We start from the raw sequence: 18,603 nt of genomic DNA, 5'->3' as shown, positions 1-18,603 counted from the left end.
CGTCAAACTACAGAAAAGTACAGCTGGAGCCGCTAGTCATTTTGTTTCTTTGCATCAAAATAGGATTTTTCTTTTTTTTTTACAATTTTTTTCCGGTGGCAGACTTATTAAACGCTCGTTCTTGGAAAGATTGGTGCCACAGAATTTGGATGCATCCAAAAACTTGTTGATCTCACAGTTTTTCATAAAGTTTGAAAGCAGGTGTGTTTCTCCTCCCACCCAGACGTGGGATTTTCTTTTGCATGCATTTCTACCAAAGCTTTGCAAACCGTTGGCGAGTTGGTTTGTGTCCAACGTATCCATGACAACGCACAGAGCTGAATGCAAACAGAGGAGAGGACGGTGTCCCACACTGTAGTAAACGAAACGGTTGAGATGCATTTCCAGAATTGGCTGTATAAATGCCCAAATAATGCTCTTAAAACCCGAATAATACCGGCATATCCCACTTGTCTTAATCAGAAAATGCTAAATTCAGAAAACAGCCTAATTTGGATTACTTAAACAGAATATGCTGTTTATATGACCCACTTTAAATTCAGAATATGATAATATATATTAACATATTGGGAATATTGGGGTGCATGTAACCGTAACCAGTGAGAGTAAATGAGAGTCGTGCCAGAGACCGAGATGAGAATGAAATCAATGAGATTAACATAAGATGGAAGTTAAGCAGAGGGGAAGAGAATGAAGTGAAAGAAAGACTGAGAGACATGAGAGAAGAGAGAGAGGAAGGAGAAAATAAGAGCGGGAAAACAGTGTAGAAAAAGAAATAAATAAGAAAAGAAGCAAACAGGAGGAAAATGGAGGAAGCTTTGGAGCAGAGATGTAGCTCAGCTGTAGAGTAGACTAATAAAAATGATTATAGGATTAGTCTGTAGCTGCAGGCTGAGACTGGATCAATATCTAACCACTAGACCTCCCATTCCCCTGCTAGCTACAACATATTACTCCATTCAACAGCAAAATAGCCCTGATTATAGCTGCTCTGTGTGCGGGCATGTGGAAAATAACTGGCTGTTTCTGCTGTTGATTTCCTCGATGTTTAGCACTAACATAAATATTAAAAGCATAATTGTTGTTTTTTCCCTCTCTGTGGCCAAACAGCCCATAACAAACTGATTCACACTGAAACTACAGAGAATGAATAAGTATGTGGAGAAGGTCCTCGAGAGAAAATGGCTTTTTAGGATGGTCTGAAAAGAGGTCACTGACAGAGGACAGCAACATTTTTAAGATTCTCGGCCTCGATCAGGCTCAGAGGAGAAATCGGTTCACAGACCCGACCACGCAAAGCTCCAAAACCAGCAGCAAAACTTTAAAACTGACAGGCAGGCGGTGAAAGGCCGAGAGGACTGGAATAACGAGACGTGGCGGCAGCGTTCTGCACAGCTGCTGGAACAAGAGGAAAGCTGGTTGCAGTGATTAAGCTCGGAGGAAATAAAAGGACTGCTGACCTCCTCCAGGTCTGAGGGTGAAAGAAACGGCTGATCTGAGTGAAGTTACTGAGCTGAATTGCACATAATTGATCTCGGGTGAGTTGGGAATCAGATGACAGGTCTGAGGTAAGAACCGCACTAAAGTTACGGGTTTCTAACTTTGCGTGAGTCTCCACCAGCGATATTCAATTTGTTTCGCTCGGGGCCACTTTGACAAAAAGACAAGAGGCCAGGGGCCAGTCACAGCGGCCCCATACACATTCCTAAGATTTTAGGACATCTGTTGGATTTTAGGACGTTTCTGGAATTTAAGGAAGTTTATGGGATTTTATTACATTTCCAGGATTTTAGGTCATTTCTGAGATTTTAGTCAGTCTCAAGGATTTTAGGATGTTTCCTAAAATTTGAGGGTGTTTCTGGGATTCTAGGAGGACATTTTTAGGATTTTAGGGCATTTCTATGAATTTAGGACATTTCTCAGATTTAGCACATTTCTATGATTTTAGGATTATCAAGGATTAAAGGATGTGTCTATCATTTTAGGATTTACATTTCTAGGATTTTCAAATGAACAGATGTTGAATATAACAGGGGTAAATTGACACGCCTTGCCTGGACGTCGAAAACTACCGTAGGAGGGGTACCTAGCGCATCACATTTTGACTTGAGGGGTCACTGTCTAAGTTGGAAGTGAGAATGTGCTGAAACATAAACTGGTTACAACAGGTTAAGTCCTGTTCATATTGCAGCAACCTTCCACATAATTCTGCAGTCAAAGGTCGGGCCACGAGGACTTTCACCTTCTTCCTCTACAAATGCTTTAATTTGCAATTCATGAGGATTTATGACCTCGCTGCTTCTCACACATAGTGAAGTGCCATTCACAAAAGGCAGCCATTCAAAACATGCAAATCTCTTTTTGCATATTATGAACTTGCGAAGTACATCTGTAATAATTGTTCTGCCAGTTTCACTATGAGCACACCAATTAGATGGAGGTGAAATAAAATAGAAAGATTGTCAAATCCTGGCGGGATATTATTCAGAATTAAAGTGGCCCAACTTAGAGCTAAAAATGTTCCAGTCAATGTGGTGAAATCTATTCACAATGCCATTAAAATAAATCCCGCTCTCTTGCTGTATAACTATTTTTAGAGTGTTAATAAATGTAAAACAGTGCAGAGAAATGACAGACGTGAGCGCAGCCAGGGCAGCAGCGAGCGTGGCTGCGGGCTGACAGGGGACCTGATGTCATGCCAGCTGGCACACCTGGTCTGGTTCAGGTTAACTGACTCGTAGCAGCTTAACGCAGGTCTGTAGGCTGACACACAGGAGAGAGCAGGAGAGGGCAGAGCTCAGCCGAAGACACGGACAAAGACACCGCTTTAAAATGTCTTCAACTGTCTACATCTTCAAGGCCATACTTCTGCATTTTCATATTACTGGCCACCAATACCACTGCCGCTGCCAACACAGCACAGAGCTGCATCAAGAGACGAACCTGCTCATCTGTCACCTTTGTTTTACACAGAGTAATCCGCATTACATCACCCACCAGTGCGAGCCTTTATTGGTCTGAACAGCAGGTGCTTTGTTTGAATTGGTGAAATACAAACAGAGTAAGCAGTAATGCATCAACAAAGTGTCTTCATTTGTCTCTATTTCAACAACGAAAAAGCGTCCTTGTGTCCACAGTGTATGAAAAAAACGGAGAGGACACATGAAGCAGCAGAGCAAAACTGAGACTAAGAGGAAAACAGATGGACGGATTTACAAGGTGAGTTTGGGGATAAATTGAGTCTCCTGTTTAACATTTTGGGAACAATGTTCCAACATGTAGCCCAGTTTCCCAAAGGCATGATTTACTCAGTAATGATTTCTTTTATACTTTACATATATAAACCCTGCGTGAGCGATTAAAGTTAAAATCTCTGCTTGAAATTTCAAAGTTAACATCTGTGAATTCTATTATCGAGAAGCTGTGAAGACAGAAGGAATCCATACTGTTGTCAGTAAGTCTGCGGCACAGTCACATAATTAAGCAAACTGATTTTACAGCATCTCATTCAGAGCATTGATGTATTCAGTGAGAGCTGACTGAGCATTTTCAGCGCCGATAACTTTCATATTTCTGGTTAAATGATGAGGAAAAATTCATCTCCTGTAACTGAATCTTCCTATATTACGTCGCATAAAAAAATGACAGATTCCTCAAAGTGCTGGAAGAAAACCAGTGAAGTCTGTATTAAAGAAAATCTATGAGATTAAACCAGGCTGAAAGGCTCGTGGCCTGTTAAAGGCTGCAGTATTCACAAACATCATTAACAAAACAGCATATTATAGTGTGGCTAGAATTTTTTTGTCTACTTTTTTGTCTACTTTTTTTTTTTTTAAATAGTTTTGTGCTGAAGGTGGTGCTGAAATAAAAAGGTCATATGGTCAACACAATCAAAATAGTTAATTCTCTAGGAACAATGGAAACGCTTTAAATTTTAAGTTTTAAGTAAGTTAAGAAAACCATATTAGGATTGATTTGAGAATGCAAATAAATATATTCTGACATGTAGTTGGAATTTGCTTGATAAACTACATTCACTAAATCAGTGTAGATATTTAACCTATTCGTCTGCGAAAAGCTATTTTCTAAATCTGGACATCTAAACATCTTTTGACCTTCATGTTGGGATTTCGTGCTCTGGCCAGATGTAAATGCCATTTTTGGAACAATAAAGTCAAAACTGAAATACATTTGTATTAATTGTAGACAAAGCATTACCATTGTTAAGTATTACAACAACATTAGTATAAATTAGCACATAAACTCGTCCTCTGCTTTCTAACTTTGGCTAAACATGTCATAAACAGTGAGGTCGCTCTGTCATAACACAAATGATTTAGGGAGGTAAACAGGCAGCGTGTTAAAACTGCAGTGGGAAGGATTTCTTTTGTTCTAAAACAGAATAGAGGCCAGAAGTGTGATTTTATGAGCCATAAATCTCAGCAGCAGCTGAAAAACGATGAGCTTCTAGCATCAATTAACAGCCCTGTTTACCTACAGACGACATGTTTTGGTCATTTTCTGCTCCGGCTTTGTAATCCTCATATATATTACCTCTTTGAGGTCATATGAAAGTCTCTGTGCACCTGTTACCGTAGAAACTGAGCAGGATTCTTCGAATTTTTTAGCCTTTTTAGGAGAGGAGCTGCCATCTGTGAGCTGCAGACTCCAACAGCAAGTGTGTCATGATATCTGAGGCTGCCAGCACGATCAGATCACACACGCACGCATGCACGCACGCACACGACTGCTCATCATCACTCTCACACAACCCTATAAGGCTAATGCACTGCTTTGAAACACACACACACACACACACACACACACACACACACACACACACACACACACACACACACACACACACACACACACACACACCTTAGTATGTGTGGGGAAGAAGGACCCAGCTGGATCCACTCAGCAGAAACTGATAAGCAGCTATAAGAAGAGAAATGAAATGAGTCTATTTCAGACTGAGAATGAAGCTGCAGTTATCCATCAGGTGCTATCAAAAATCAAAGATACACAGAGGTGAAAGAGACTGGGATTTAGAATCAAACTTTTCCAAAATTTACTTTAGAAACTTCAGCATTTGGCAAGAATCCAGTTGCAGCAGCTTTGTTTAGGTTTAATTTTTACTGTAGCTCTTTTCAAGTATGAAATATTTCTCTGTACAATTTGTAAGATCTGGACATAAATTTAGTTTAAAACATTCAAAAAATGAACTAATCCTAACAACAGAAGGTGAAGTAACACCTTTGACGTAATGTCCAAAATGCATATGTATTGTATTGCAGAAATATCCACTGCTGTAATAACACATCCTGAGAGGAGACACCGAGTCAATAGGTGGGTTTCCATTAACCCTTAAATTGTGCAAATTGAAATTGCGAATATAAAATATGCCTAATGGAAACACGCCAGTTTCAAAAAAAAATCCATTTACTGCAAAACAGTTTTTACACTCACACGAGGCGGTATTTCAGCCGATTAAAAAAGCCATATCTTGCAAAACTACAATGGAAACACTTTTTAGCTTCCATAGGTCACATGATGCTTTGGCTGCGTGCTCGTCAGTAAGAACTGGCTCCCTCATGATGCAGCAGCAGCTACAAGAGTTGTTACTGCATCGCATAACTTCTCAAAGGTTTAGTGGATCATCTGGAAGTTTCTAATCCACAATTCTTCTGTGAAATCGTGGACTATCATCTCCCAGAAGGCTGGACACAGCTCTTGGAGAGTAAAAATATTCGGTTTGATGCTGAACTGAATGTTTCTTTTAGACCAGTAAGTAACATCTAACGTCAGCTATTAACAGAAACATATCAGTTTGTGACAACACAATCTGTGGGCTTACAGGCCGTGATAACTAGACAGGGAGAAACTTGATGACGCCATGACGCCTGTAAAGTAGGTGACGAAGGATGTGCATGCCTGCCTGCTCAGGTGGCATATATGATGAAGTGAAGGTGCAGAGAAGGTTTGCAAAGCCTCATTCCTGAGGAATCTCAGGTGAGACATTGAAAATGGGTTAAAAATAATGCCCCCTATTCGGTTGGACTGAGTGGCTGGTAATTACAAATAAGTCCTTTAAAATAACGGCTCTTTGTCCAAACACACGTGTCCGTTATACAAATGTTTATGTTGCCGTTATTCAGACATGACAGATGTTATCTGACACGTGGTGCATGAGAGGAGAGGACAGAGGGTTGAATGATATTTTGAAGAAGAATAGTCTTTTCACTTCTCTCATATGGTGCATCAGTTTTCAAAACATATATTTCCATTGAATTAATAACCATCATAAATGCCAAGGACACTGGCTTCTGCTCTTACTGCAAATCCCCTAATTCATCTTCCCATCAGCTTCATCAGTTATGAGATAGAGAAGATCTGCTGCCTGTTTCATGATGTATGGCAGCGCAGAAGCATAAAACGACAAGACATTACGTTTGCTCATATTGCTCAATATTCATTAATGGGTTTGGAAAATACGGTAAGAGAGTGCTTTCTGATTATTTAAGAGTGCTACAGGAATTAAGTTTTAGCCCTCCCAGTTCCCTTCATCCCACCTTCCTCACCTCTCACCTGACGTGACAAGACGATGAACCAACAAGACCAGAGAGAGATGAGAAGGCAGACTTCATACAGGCTCCACACAGTCACGGAAAACACCAACAAAGTCCTGTCACGATCAAATACGACCAGCAACGATGACGACAAATGGTGAAGCCTGACAACAGATCTGCTGCACGAGGACTCAAACAGCCACACCAGTGCAAACTTTTAATAAAACAGTGAGATGAGCCGCAGAGAATAAATGAACCTTCTTCTAATCAGATCATCCGTGTTGTAGTGGGAGAGCGGCTCAGACGAGGGTGACCTGCACAGAGAGGTTGAGCACCTGACTGACTGACGTCTCATTAAAGGAAATGGAGTTCAGCCGTGCAGCTGGCGAGGGAGGGCTAAAGCCTCACTAGATTTAATCACTGAACTTCCAGCGGTGCTCTATTAAATTGAGCGTACGGTTGGATTTCTCCACACGGTCGGTACCAGCTCCTTCTACAGGAGAGGGCAATGAAACATGAATGAGCAAAAGCAGCCGTGAGGAAGCCGATATAGTCGTCAAGCATTGTAAGATGGAGCCTCATTTTAAGGGGTTTGATCTTTAAGTCAAGGCAATTTAGTATTCATACAAAGTGGGCAATTTGTGTTGCAGCAGGCTTAAAAACACATAGAAAGACATAAAGACATAGTCAGGGTGGCTTCTACCTATGGACAGTTGAGAATTATACTGAATTCATGTGATGTCGGAAGGACGTAGTTTCCGTGTTTGGAAGTCGTCCTTAGACTTTGTTGTGTTCATGAGCTTTGAGGCCGTAAAGTGGGAACAACATGAAAGCTACAAATAAGATGAGCTGCGTTTAAATAAGAGGTTGATAGCTGTTTCCAGTTCATATTTATTTTTATATTTTATTGTTTTAAATATATTTTTATATTTAATCTAGGTCACTACATGGACAGCAGTTAAAATTAATACCATATTACACTTTACATGTGATAAGAAATATTATTTATGCATTTATGACGTCAAGTAGGCAACTTATATTATAAAATAATGTTGTTATCAATGTCAGTATACTCGATCGGCATGCTTTATAGTTGAAGCTTTGCCTGCTTGTTACAGCTAATAGATGCTAAAATGTGCAACTAAAGTAAAGTAAAGTTACTAAAAGTAAATGATAGCAACTAGGAACAAAATAATGAAATATCTAAATGCTTTTGTTTTATGTTTTTTTTCATGCTTTTTGCTTTTTCTGCTGCCCTGAAACTCTGCAACTCAGGAATCATCATCAATTTTCTAATTTCCTACTTGTAATTCCATCTTTAGGGGGCTGTTCATGTGCTTGTAAAACATACATACTGTAAATATGATATTTCCGAGTAACACATGAAGGCAGCATTATCCTGAGCTAAAAGAGCTCCTCTGAAACAGGCTTTACTGGTCATAGTATCCACATCTGCTTGTGGGTCAGCTTTGGTCCGTGTGGAATAAATGTCGTCATCTGCCCAGGTCCACAAGGGTCTGCTCGTCAGGACATCTGCAAGCAACCCATTTTTTAAAAGTTTTTTTTGGGGCCTTTATTATATAGGACAGTTTAAGCATGAAAGAGGGAGAGAGAGAGCGAGCAACAGGCCAAGGTCGAGAGCGAGGACACGCCCTCTGTGCACGGCTGCCTGCTCCACCAGGTGCCCCAGTATCCCTTTTTTGGGACTATGAGGATAGAAAGTGTACTAACTGCACACGCTCAAATCTCTTGTTCCACACTTCAGGCCAGTCCAAAACACTGTTGTTGACAGTCTGCAGCCGCCTCACCAAGGTGAAGTTTGTTTTAAGATGGATATTCAACAAATATTTATTTCAGACCCAGCAGCATCGTTTCATTTCACAAAGTCGGCAGAAGGAGGACAGTAAGCTCAACAACCAGCTATCTCATTTACAGCCGGGGACCATCAGTTGTACTACAAATAGAACCTCGCCAACATCCGCAGCTTCCAGAAACGTGGAAAGTATGTCCAAGCCTTAAGGTGTGTTGTTACTACTTGTAAGTATAAGATCAAATGCTGCCTAATTATCTAATAAAATAACCTCATTCCTGGGATCATTTAGGTACAATGTGAGCAGCAGTATTTTTGTAACCAACCTGAAGCTGCATCTGAATTATGATACACCACTTTCCATATTTTAGTTTGGTTTCCATATGATGGTCAAGAAAAATACACTTAGGACCACAGTTTATTAAAGTTTATCCTGCAGCTGCAGCCTGCGCTCAGAGTTCAACAAATTTCAACTTTCATGGGATATATGAGTGCAGGAGAGTCTGCCAAGAAAATTGCACACCACATGCATAATAATATTAGAAGGGGCCTGCACGTCTGAAAACCACTCGAGGCTGAACTCAGTGTGGATTAGAAAGTGGATTGGTCTTTGGATGCACCTGATTGAAAAATCTGATTTCTGGACATGTGGAAACGTATGAAGAGTTACGGGGATCTGACTGACGTCACTGGACATGAGCAATATCCAGGGTTTAGTACAGACAGGGATGAGTCAAATTCAAGGACTTTCAAGTACTTTTTTTAGCACTCAATTTTATTTTCAAGGATGTTATTGTTTTCACCACAACCATCTGTTGCAAAAAATTGTGCAAATTCCTAAATGGAGCAAACACGCTGCCAGGGTGTAAAATAATCTCATTATAAATGAACTGCTACTTGTTCATAAGCTCGTGCTATCAGCTGTTGCTGCTCTGCTGTGATGCCAACTATTTCCTGGTGTTTACCATCTACTGGAGCTCATACAACATTAGTGAATACTTGCAACCGCGTCTGTTCTTTACTTCCTAATCAAAAACAATTATCTCATATTAACTGATAAAATGATTTACCATCCAACTCTCAGTTATACTCAGGTTGTCTTTCCGAAGACCAAGTTTAAAAATGTCTAATTTTCAGGGTATTCCAGGACCAGCACCTCAATCACCTTGTATGAACCATGAATATCACAAGAAGGTTTGAGACTAAATGATGCAGGATTAACAAAAAAAGTTAAGAGTTGAAAGATTGAGTGACGGACAGCAGCAATGCTGTAACGCAACACTGACTTACAGAAGAAGAAGAGGCTGTGCATCATCTTTGACTACTATTGCAATCATGGATCAATAAAAGGTTTTCTTGTGTTGCGTTTAGACGCCTTTCAGAAGCTATTTGATACCTGAGAAAATTGGTTTGATTTCCTTAAGCAACATGAAAAACAACAGGAAAAAAAGGCTGGGCAAGGAATCATTGGTCTATCAACATCACCTCCAACCACCAACCTGCTGTTTGGTTTGATGAAAGACATCAAGTTTGGAAAAGAGTTGGAAATCTCTTTCTATTTTGGAAGCAATAAACATGCGCCTGCTGCATGAAAGTCCATAAGCACCATGTGGAGTATCATGTGTCACATCGCAGGCAGCCACTTTGAAACCTCGGCACTTGTTTGATAGGAAATGAAGAGGAAAAGAGGCAGCGAGCGACAGTGTGTGCTGAGCCTATTAGTCGGATGCTGTGCAACAAAAGCTATAAAAACTGGGACAGCAACAACATTTGTAAATGGGTTCACTCACATCGTGTCTCCCAAAGCAATCTCTTGAAACACAGCTCACATAGATCTCTGAGTTATTACACCACCGTGCATTGTTCTGCATATTAATTAGACATGAAAATTCACACTTCTACAGTCTCAAGTGAAATGCATGTAAGGTGCTATACGCTGAAAGGCTTTATGTTCTAAATGCACATGTGGTGAAGGTGCACGTGTACATGCACAGGTCAGCACGTGCAAACCCGACGTTTGTGTACATGTAAGGAGATGTATTTAAATGTTTGTGTGTGTTCGTGTGCTTGTGTTTGTGAATTTCTTACTGTTATGCTCTTGTTCCTCCTCAACGTTTCCAAGCACCATGGCTGGGACGCCAAAGGCCGACGCCAACACCCACACACAGATATTCACCACCTGAAGACATGATAGCATGATGATGAATTACATATTCATTTTTTTCAGTAACTTACACAGGTAAGTGGTGATGTATTATTTATTAACCCTTATGTCTACAAGGCTAATATAAGTATAGGAGAGACTCTGTGGTTAATATTCAAATTCATATAAAGTAATTACTATGGTGATTTGAATAATTTTGATCACTTGAGTTTAATGATTTGCGCTAACTTAGCACATCACATCAGGGAGCAACTGCATCACTTACTGTCGCAGAGTTAGGGTTAAAAGCTCGTTCATGACTTTAACAGTTTCTCTGTTGATGTTCTAGTAAACCATGACGGTCAGACAGCATACACATTACCAGGACCCTCTAACTGATTAACCTAAATTTAACACAGTTAGTGTTGATTTTTGTTGTTTGTAGGATGGATTAATCAAAATGGCCACCAAGATGAAAAAAAAAAACACACCACGAAATTACATTCAAGGTTCCTACAGCTTAAAGCACGCTCAGTTTAAGCCTTTTAAAGACTTTTTTAATGCCACTTGGAAATTAAGCTTAAGTTCAATTTTCTACTAACAAAAAATACCAAAGTGAAGGAAAATTTTATTTTGCCCAAATGTTTACTGTAACTTAAACCTTGACTTTTTTTGTCCAGTGAAACAGTTAACTTATCTACGTCAAACGTTGGAAAAACAACCATTTTAAGAGTTCACTCATGGAAGACAATGAACATTTTGTATTATATAAAGGTCTCTATTTGGTTCACCGACAGACGTGGGAAATCTGGCCTGTTTTCAGAAAGATTTTGTGTTCTCAATCAGCATGTGAGACTTGAGTTTTAGGAAAGAAATTTATGAAATTGTTCTGGTTTTTTAATAAAAAAAAATTGTAGGTGATGGCCTGAATGCAGGTTTTTTTTTTAATAAACCCCCCCCCCAAAAAAACAAAAAAGTTATTTAAAATCCTACTTCCCGTTCTTGAGCATTTTTAAGACTTTTCAAAGATTAAATTAAATTTACTTCCTATTAAGACCTTATTTGTAGATGTAAGACTTTTTATGATCCATGGGAACACTGATTTTTGCAAATAGTGAAGACTAAATCTGATTTCAGACTGACTCATCCAAGCAAATATTTCTATCTACTTGACTACAAGCTACTTGACTTAGCTGACAGCAAAAAACAAACAAACAAAAAAAATCCTACTGGCACATCATGTGTCGCATTTTTTTTTTTACAAAAGCTAAAGTGAAATCAGGCATTTCAGGGCACAACAATCCCAGTGACAACCAATGCATCCCCGAAGGGAATAGAAAATGTTACGTTAACCAACAATAGTCCACACAAAGTACAGTACATACCAATATATAGATGTATAAAAACACCAAACCTGGTGCTGCACTGCGTTACATGACCGTCAAGTGTGTGTAGTCTTTATTTACCACAATTACAGCGCAGCTGTTTGATGAAACACCAGACGATCAGAGTTATCTGGTTATGTAACCTCATGACTTATTTAGAGTAATGTTCTGGGGAAGTCTGAATGTAAAGACTGGAAATACATTCAATACGAGAACATAAAAAAACAAAGGTGCAGCTTGGCTCGTCCATCATCATTCTCTCGCCCATCTCATTTTAATCACGTCCACTCGTTTCGCTGCAGATTGAGACTTAAGTTACTCTGAGTTCTGCAATATTCCAGTGAGACAATGTTTGTATGTTTTTAAAATTCCCAATGACAATAATACACACAAAGCCAGTTTAACGGATTCATGAGCTGACAGTGAGCCGAGGGGACTGCTGACGTCTGATCTGATGTCAGCGGTGACTTCAGGGACAATGAAGAAAGTGTGAAGGTTTCGAAAAGGTGAATGCTTGACTTTGAAATGAAGCGGTTTACCTTGGCCTTGTGAGGAGTCCTCATGTCCAGCGCCTTGACAGGGTGGCAGACGGCCACATACCTGTCCATACTCATCACTGTCAGGGTGAAGGTGCTGGTGAACATGTTGTAGTAGTCAATCGACACCACCGCCTTGCACAGAGCATTCCCAAACGGCCAGAAGCCCAGGAACACGTCTGTGCCCTGGAAACATCCCGAAACCGAAGAATGAACAGAGAAATACAGCTGGAGGACAGAGAAGTCCATCTGAAATATGACTTTGGACAGTTGGGTGAAAACAAATCAGTGCGGTGAAGCATAAAACCTGATAACCAACCAATGGCTGCTGAAGTCCTTGTAACATCCATTTTTTAAAAATCTTATTTTAAAACAATACATATAAGTTGATTTACAGAGAAATGTAAAACATATTATCCATCTTCCAGTAATCTTCCACAAATCATCCTTAGTAAATCAGCCATTAAAAAAGGCCTCTTACATCCATTTACACTCTGAAACCTCAAGAAATTAGCTTTATTTCTTTCAAAAACATGGCAATGAACAACTTAATCAGGAATGGCCCAAAAAATAGGAAGAATTAATTGAAGAACTACGAGAAAATCACTTAAAAATAAGCACAGAAAAGTAAAAAAACTACCAAAAACAATAACAATAATAACAACAATAACAAAAACAACAATAAAACAATAATTGTAGAATTAAGAGAATTATAAGTATAGTTTTCTGGACCACAGCGCTGTTAAACTTAGCTCCAGTTCAGATATTAATAGTGTTTGCAAGTCATAGAGGTGCTCTGTCTGTCATAGTCTGGAGCTCTGCAAAAGCCCTGCTTTTTGTGTGTGTGTGTCTGTGAGAGGCAGAGAGCTGTAGAGCAGCGAGAGAACCTGAGCCATTGAATTATAAAATTACATAACTAATTATACTCTATGTTGGCTATATAATGATTTTATATATCACACGTGGAACAACCCACAATACCACAAGAATATTCAATATATCGCCCACCCCTTTTTTGTAATCTGTTGCATTATGTGTCATTAGTGAGTCATACCTGGAAAGGTAAAGTAGCCAGAAACAAAGAGTCAGCCAGAGCCAGGTTAAAGATGTAGATGTTGGTGGCCGTTTTCATCTTGGTGTATCTGAGGAGAGAAGAAGCACAGAAAAACAAAAGTTCAGTCAAATAAGAATGCAGCTCATTTTACTGTAGTCCACACACACACACACACACACACACACACACACACACACACACACACACACACACACACACACACACACACACACACACACACACACACACACACACACACACACTGTGATCAAGCGTCTGCAGCCCATTCTGCAGTCAACATAACAAACTCTGTGGGGATGCAGGTGCTTCGTAACATCTGAAAGCATAGAGTCTTTCTTTGGTGCTGCTGCTAAAATTGCTGGTTGCCAGTTAGAATTAAATTTAGTGAGAACATTGTTAAGACGCATGATGACCAGTGGTGTTCATCTTCACCAGCGGTGCTCAGGTGGCTACAAGCGGAGTTTTAAGGCTTTTATTTTCAGGTCTGAATTATATGCTTTTGTCTTTAGTTAGATCAAACAGTTGAAAGTAACATCACATGAGCCAAAGCCTAATCACAAGTGCTACATAGATTGTTGTCTCCAAAGGTTGAAATTGATGTTAATTCTTCTGTTAAACATTTTTTCAGCAAAAATATATCGAAAAACTAAATACAAAAATAGAAACAAAACAAAAATAATAGAATAATAGAAAGAAAGGAACCTTAAATAACCTCCCAGGGTACCTTTAAAAAAAGGTAATTAGTCAAATATTAACAGCTTGAAAGCCCAGTAAAAGCACATATATCACACTTCAGAATACTGAGCTGTTGAAATGATTAAAACACATAAATAGCTATTCATAGATCCTAACCATGGCTTAAAAAGTCTGTCCTAAGGGTAGTAGGATTGAAAGTTTTATGAGGTCATTAAAATCAAGTCTGTAGCATGGCGCCAAAGTCGGTTACATCAAATTTTTTCACATTTAAATTATTGCACAGAGTATAGGCGAAGCTGTCGCTAATTCAGCATGTTCTCAGTTCATGAAAGCTTAACAGTTATATGTTTAAACTGCCTAAAATAATAAATCCTATTTACATGTACGTGTGCCCTTGTTTTACAAATTTTGCCAGTATGGATACTCTAGACGGAAAGTTAACCCTACCCTCCCCACCACGGCTGACTTAAATGACCGTGATTTCTTAGTTGTATAATTTAAAAAAAAAAAACAACAAACAGAAATAAGTAAGACGAAAAGAGGACTGATTACGAAAAAACATTCGGCTCATCTTACCCAGATAATGATAGTGATACGACTATTACTAACAAATGCAGTGCTTGTACACACATCTAAAGCAGAAACAGATAGTCTTGTCTTGTTCAGCATTTGGTCGTACTAAAAGACTCTTGAAGGTGTCGGATGTTCAGTATCTACAGTAAGCACACTTTGGGAAGTACATTTTTACAGTATAAAGCCTTTTTTTTTTGGCTAGTGAAAAACAGCATTACTATTTTGATAGTGAACTACTGGAGCATCCTCACTAAGATAGCAGCAGGTGTCTGTGGTAAAATATGGTCACTTCTGGCAAGAAAAAAAACAAAACAGAGGGTCACGTCACGGTAGCTACGTCCATTATTTATGCAGTCTACAGCCTGAATCTAACGTCCTATTAAGTCCAGACTGATGCACAGCCATGGCAACATACTGGTTTTTCCAGGATTTGAAGAAAGGAGTGAAGAGATCTGAAGACAATCTGCGATGTCCCTGTGTGGCACTCGTTGCACTCATTGCTATTTTTACCAAGAAACGTCGTTTCTTGTCATTCTGCCACATTAGGCAATCAACTTGGTGGAGTGGGTAGAAATTTTTTAGCAAATTGAAAGGACAAATACGATGTCGCGTGTGCTAGGTTGATATTTTAAGCTCATTTTGACACTGCAGGAAGGTTGAGTTCCCCCTCTACTGCTCTTTGATCCGTCCTCCTCTGAGGTGAGGCGGTTTCGGTCGGGTACGGGCTCAGCAGCAGCCTGATGTTACCCTGTGGTTTGTGTTGCTACTTTGCTTGGTCGTGTTGTTTCTGTGGTTTTGTTTCTGCCAAGTTTAGTTCTGTTATCTGCTGGTTGACTGGAGGGGGTATTCTGGGTCTGACGGTCCAGCGTCTGCTTTGCCCCGAGGGTTCCCCTTATTTTTATTTCATCTCGCTGGCTTGTCTCACTCAAATTACTTTCTTTATGGTTGATACCTTCTGCTTTGATGTTTTTGGTCTCACACACCTGAACACAGATACATAAAAGTGTTTACTTTCTACCTTCAGACTGTGTTTGACTTTTATTATTGACCTCCTGGCAAAAATAAAACTGTATTGAGGTCATAATGGCGAAAAGTATCAGGATTCAGCCTCTGCAGCGATGACTGTCAACAGAAAACTTTGCGTGAGTCTTATATGATGACAGAAATTAAAAAAAAAACCCTCTGTAACAACACAATCTACTATCATAAAAAAAAGAAACACTCATTTTCTGAGTGTGTACCTGCTGCTGTAACTGCAGGTTTTTGGCTCTTCCTGTTTCAGCTGCCCTGAATAAAACTTAACAAAAACGCATTGCAGTCAAATGTTTCCGCCTCACCCCTCTCCCCCTCCTCTCTCCCCCCCTTCATTCAGTTTGGCCTCGGGCTCTTTTGCACTTTCTCTTTTTACCTCGAAACATCCCCTTCTTTCTTTCATCCTTTCTCTCCGTCTCCTCCTCTGCCTCTTTTTTCCTCCTCATGTCCTTTTTCCCTCTCCCCCATTTCTAATTTTAGATCATGTACTCAACACCCCTCTTTTTTTATTTTAGGTCTTTCACTCATCTATTCCCTTGCATCTCAACATCTGTGTCTTTCAGTCTTTTATCCTTTCATCCCTCTCATTACCTTCCTCTAACTTTGAGTTCTCTGTATCTTTCCTCCTCTTCACTTGTTTTCCATCTCGACGCCCTCAGCTCTTTATGATTTCTCTCATCCTTCCTGCTTTTGTCTGCGGTGCATCTGCAGGATGCTGAATTTAAGATATTTTCAATACTTTTATGATACTTAATGCCTGCTACTAAATCTAAGACTTAATGACCTGAAGAATACTCGAGAACAGCTGCAAACTGGAGTTAGAAATGTGAACATAAGGAGAAAGACAAACAGGAATTGGTGGCTGAAAAACATACTTTACATAATATTAATTCAGATAAAACCTTATTTACTTTGAAGAAGATAAGCGTCTTTCTGTGATCTACTAAGTAATGTAATGGATTACACGTGTATGTTTGTAAAGGCACTTGTTGCTCTCAAGTTAACTCTGAAAATCAAATTGCAGAGAAAACAGCATAAATAAAGCAGGTTATTTTATTTTAGTGAATAGTCACCTTGAAAGTGTTTTATTCTTTTTGTAGTCCAAATGACATTACACTGATGTGAGCAGCGACTGTTTCGAAAATTGTCCTAGATAATGCTTTCAAGGAACCTTGAAAAGAAAGGAGGATTATTTTAAAATAGTCAAGAAAAAAAATAGCAAAAATTGTTTAGAAAATGATATTTATAAGTATGATAATTTTATATTTAAAATTATGTTACAGAAAAATACATTTTAAAAATATATGAAATAAAACACTTTAAAAAAATCTGCACTTTTATTTTGTAGGTCATTTTTATGTTTGTTTGTGCCTGTAACTTGAATTTCTTTTTAAAATTTTTTTTTTACTGTTTTGGGCACTTTTTGGGCCCTGTCTCAGCTTGACACCTTCTCCCAATGTTTTTTAAAAAAAAATCTGAACAATTTGCTCATGTTTCAAAGGCATCCCGTTGTTTCCTCTCTCCTTACTCCCTCCATCTGAACACCATCTTTATTACCTCCTATAACTCGTCCTCCTCCTCCCCCAGCTCTGTCTTACTAGTAGAAAAGTCTTCAGAGAGAATATTTCATGGCAGTTCAGCTTTCCTCTCTTTACATCAGGGACTGAAACCACCCAAAACCACCTTTATCTGTCTTTTTGTCTCCTCCAGAACATCTTGTCTTGTCTCCCGTCTCTCTCGTCTTCTGGCCTTCAGTCTCTCTAGCTCAAAAGCTAATTTTTTTTCACTCTCTGTCTCTATTGACTTTAGCCGTCTCTTGATATTCAGCCCCGTTCCCTGCTCTATCTCATTTTCTCTTTCTCCCATCCTTTCTTTCTTCCTCTTTGTCATTCAGTGAATTATAATTGTATTACAATTATGAGTTCAAGGTTCCTGGCAGCATCAGAGAGGAAGAAAGAGGGTAGGACTGGAGAACGAAGGACAAAGAGCCAGCCCTGAGCAAAGACAGGCTGCAGTCGGTATATACAGTATGTATGTAGAGATACTCTCAGACTGCCCTGCTACAGAGAGACATTTTTCGGGCAGCTCTAAAGCCAAAATCGTCACAGGAGTTGCATCACTGTTGCTCCTTTGATGGAATGTCTTTACATGTATACTGAAAAATCACAGGAAGTAATAACAAGAAATGTTCAAACAAATACGAAAATATATGACAAGATAACGAAGGTGTTTTTGAGGACAAGTCACTTTACAAAGAAGAGAAATACAGAAGAAAAAGACAGAAACAAATCCGGAACAAAGCCGGAAAAACAGTCGACAGAAGAAACTGTCGGCTTTAATAGTTTCTGCAATTCAGATACATTATAGTTTAACTTTTTGTATCTGCAGCCCATTCTCACTCACACGCTGTGATTCAATTAGTAAAATTTCAAAAATTTCATTAGTTCTTTAAAAAACTGTGCTTTGCATAATTTTGCATAAAAAATGTTCAAAGATAAGGAGTAAAATGAAGAAAAAGCTGTAAAAATGCAGTGCAATTTGTGCTGAAAAAGGCCAAAGATGAGGAAAATAATATGCACAGTTTTAATAATAATAAAAACTTCACTGTACACTGTAAACCTCACATTCTGCTGAGGAATAGTATTATGAATTTAATGGTAATATACTGTCGGCAATAATTTACTGTAGTGACACTGTAAAAGGACAGTAGGATGCTGAGAACTACAGCTGCCAGTTTTATCACAGTTTTACAGGAAAACGTGTTAGCGTGTAGGTCTGTGC

The 18,603-nt window shown here is 39.1% G+C and overlaps 1 protein-coding gene across 2 annotated transcripts in view; it reads right to left on the bottom strand.

The window, feature by feature from the left end:
* Window positions 1-18,603, bottom strand: part of oprl1 (opiate receptor-like 1) — a 227,766-nt gene that overhangs the window by 21,789 nt on the left and 187,374 nt on the right. For both annotated transcript variants that reach the window (XM_088081709.1, XM_042491602.2), the window contains 3 exons: window positions 13,501-13,588; window positions 12,450-12,632; window positions 10,471-10,561 (listed from right to left, as the gene is read on the bottom strand). In XM_088081709.1, coding sequence (XP_087937835.1) covers window positions 10,471-10,561; window positions 12,450-12,632; window positions 13,501-13,588 — 362 coding nt within the window. The remainder of the gene's footprint in view (window positions 1-10,470; window positions 10,562-12,449; window positions 12,633-13,500; window positions 13,589-18,603) is intronic.

This window comes from Plectropomus leopardus, chromosome 9 (assembly GCF_026936395.1).
Source record: "Plectropomus leopardus strain MGB_pleo_1.0 chromosome 9, ASM2693639v1, whole genome shotgun sequence".
Lineage (NCBI taxonomy): Eukaryota > Metazoa > Chordata > Actinopteri > Perciformes > Serranidae > Plectropomus > Plectropomus leopardus.
The sequence above is the reverse complement of the archived record's forward strand: the minus strand, read 5'-3'. Positions and strand labels throughout refer to the sequence as shown.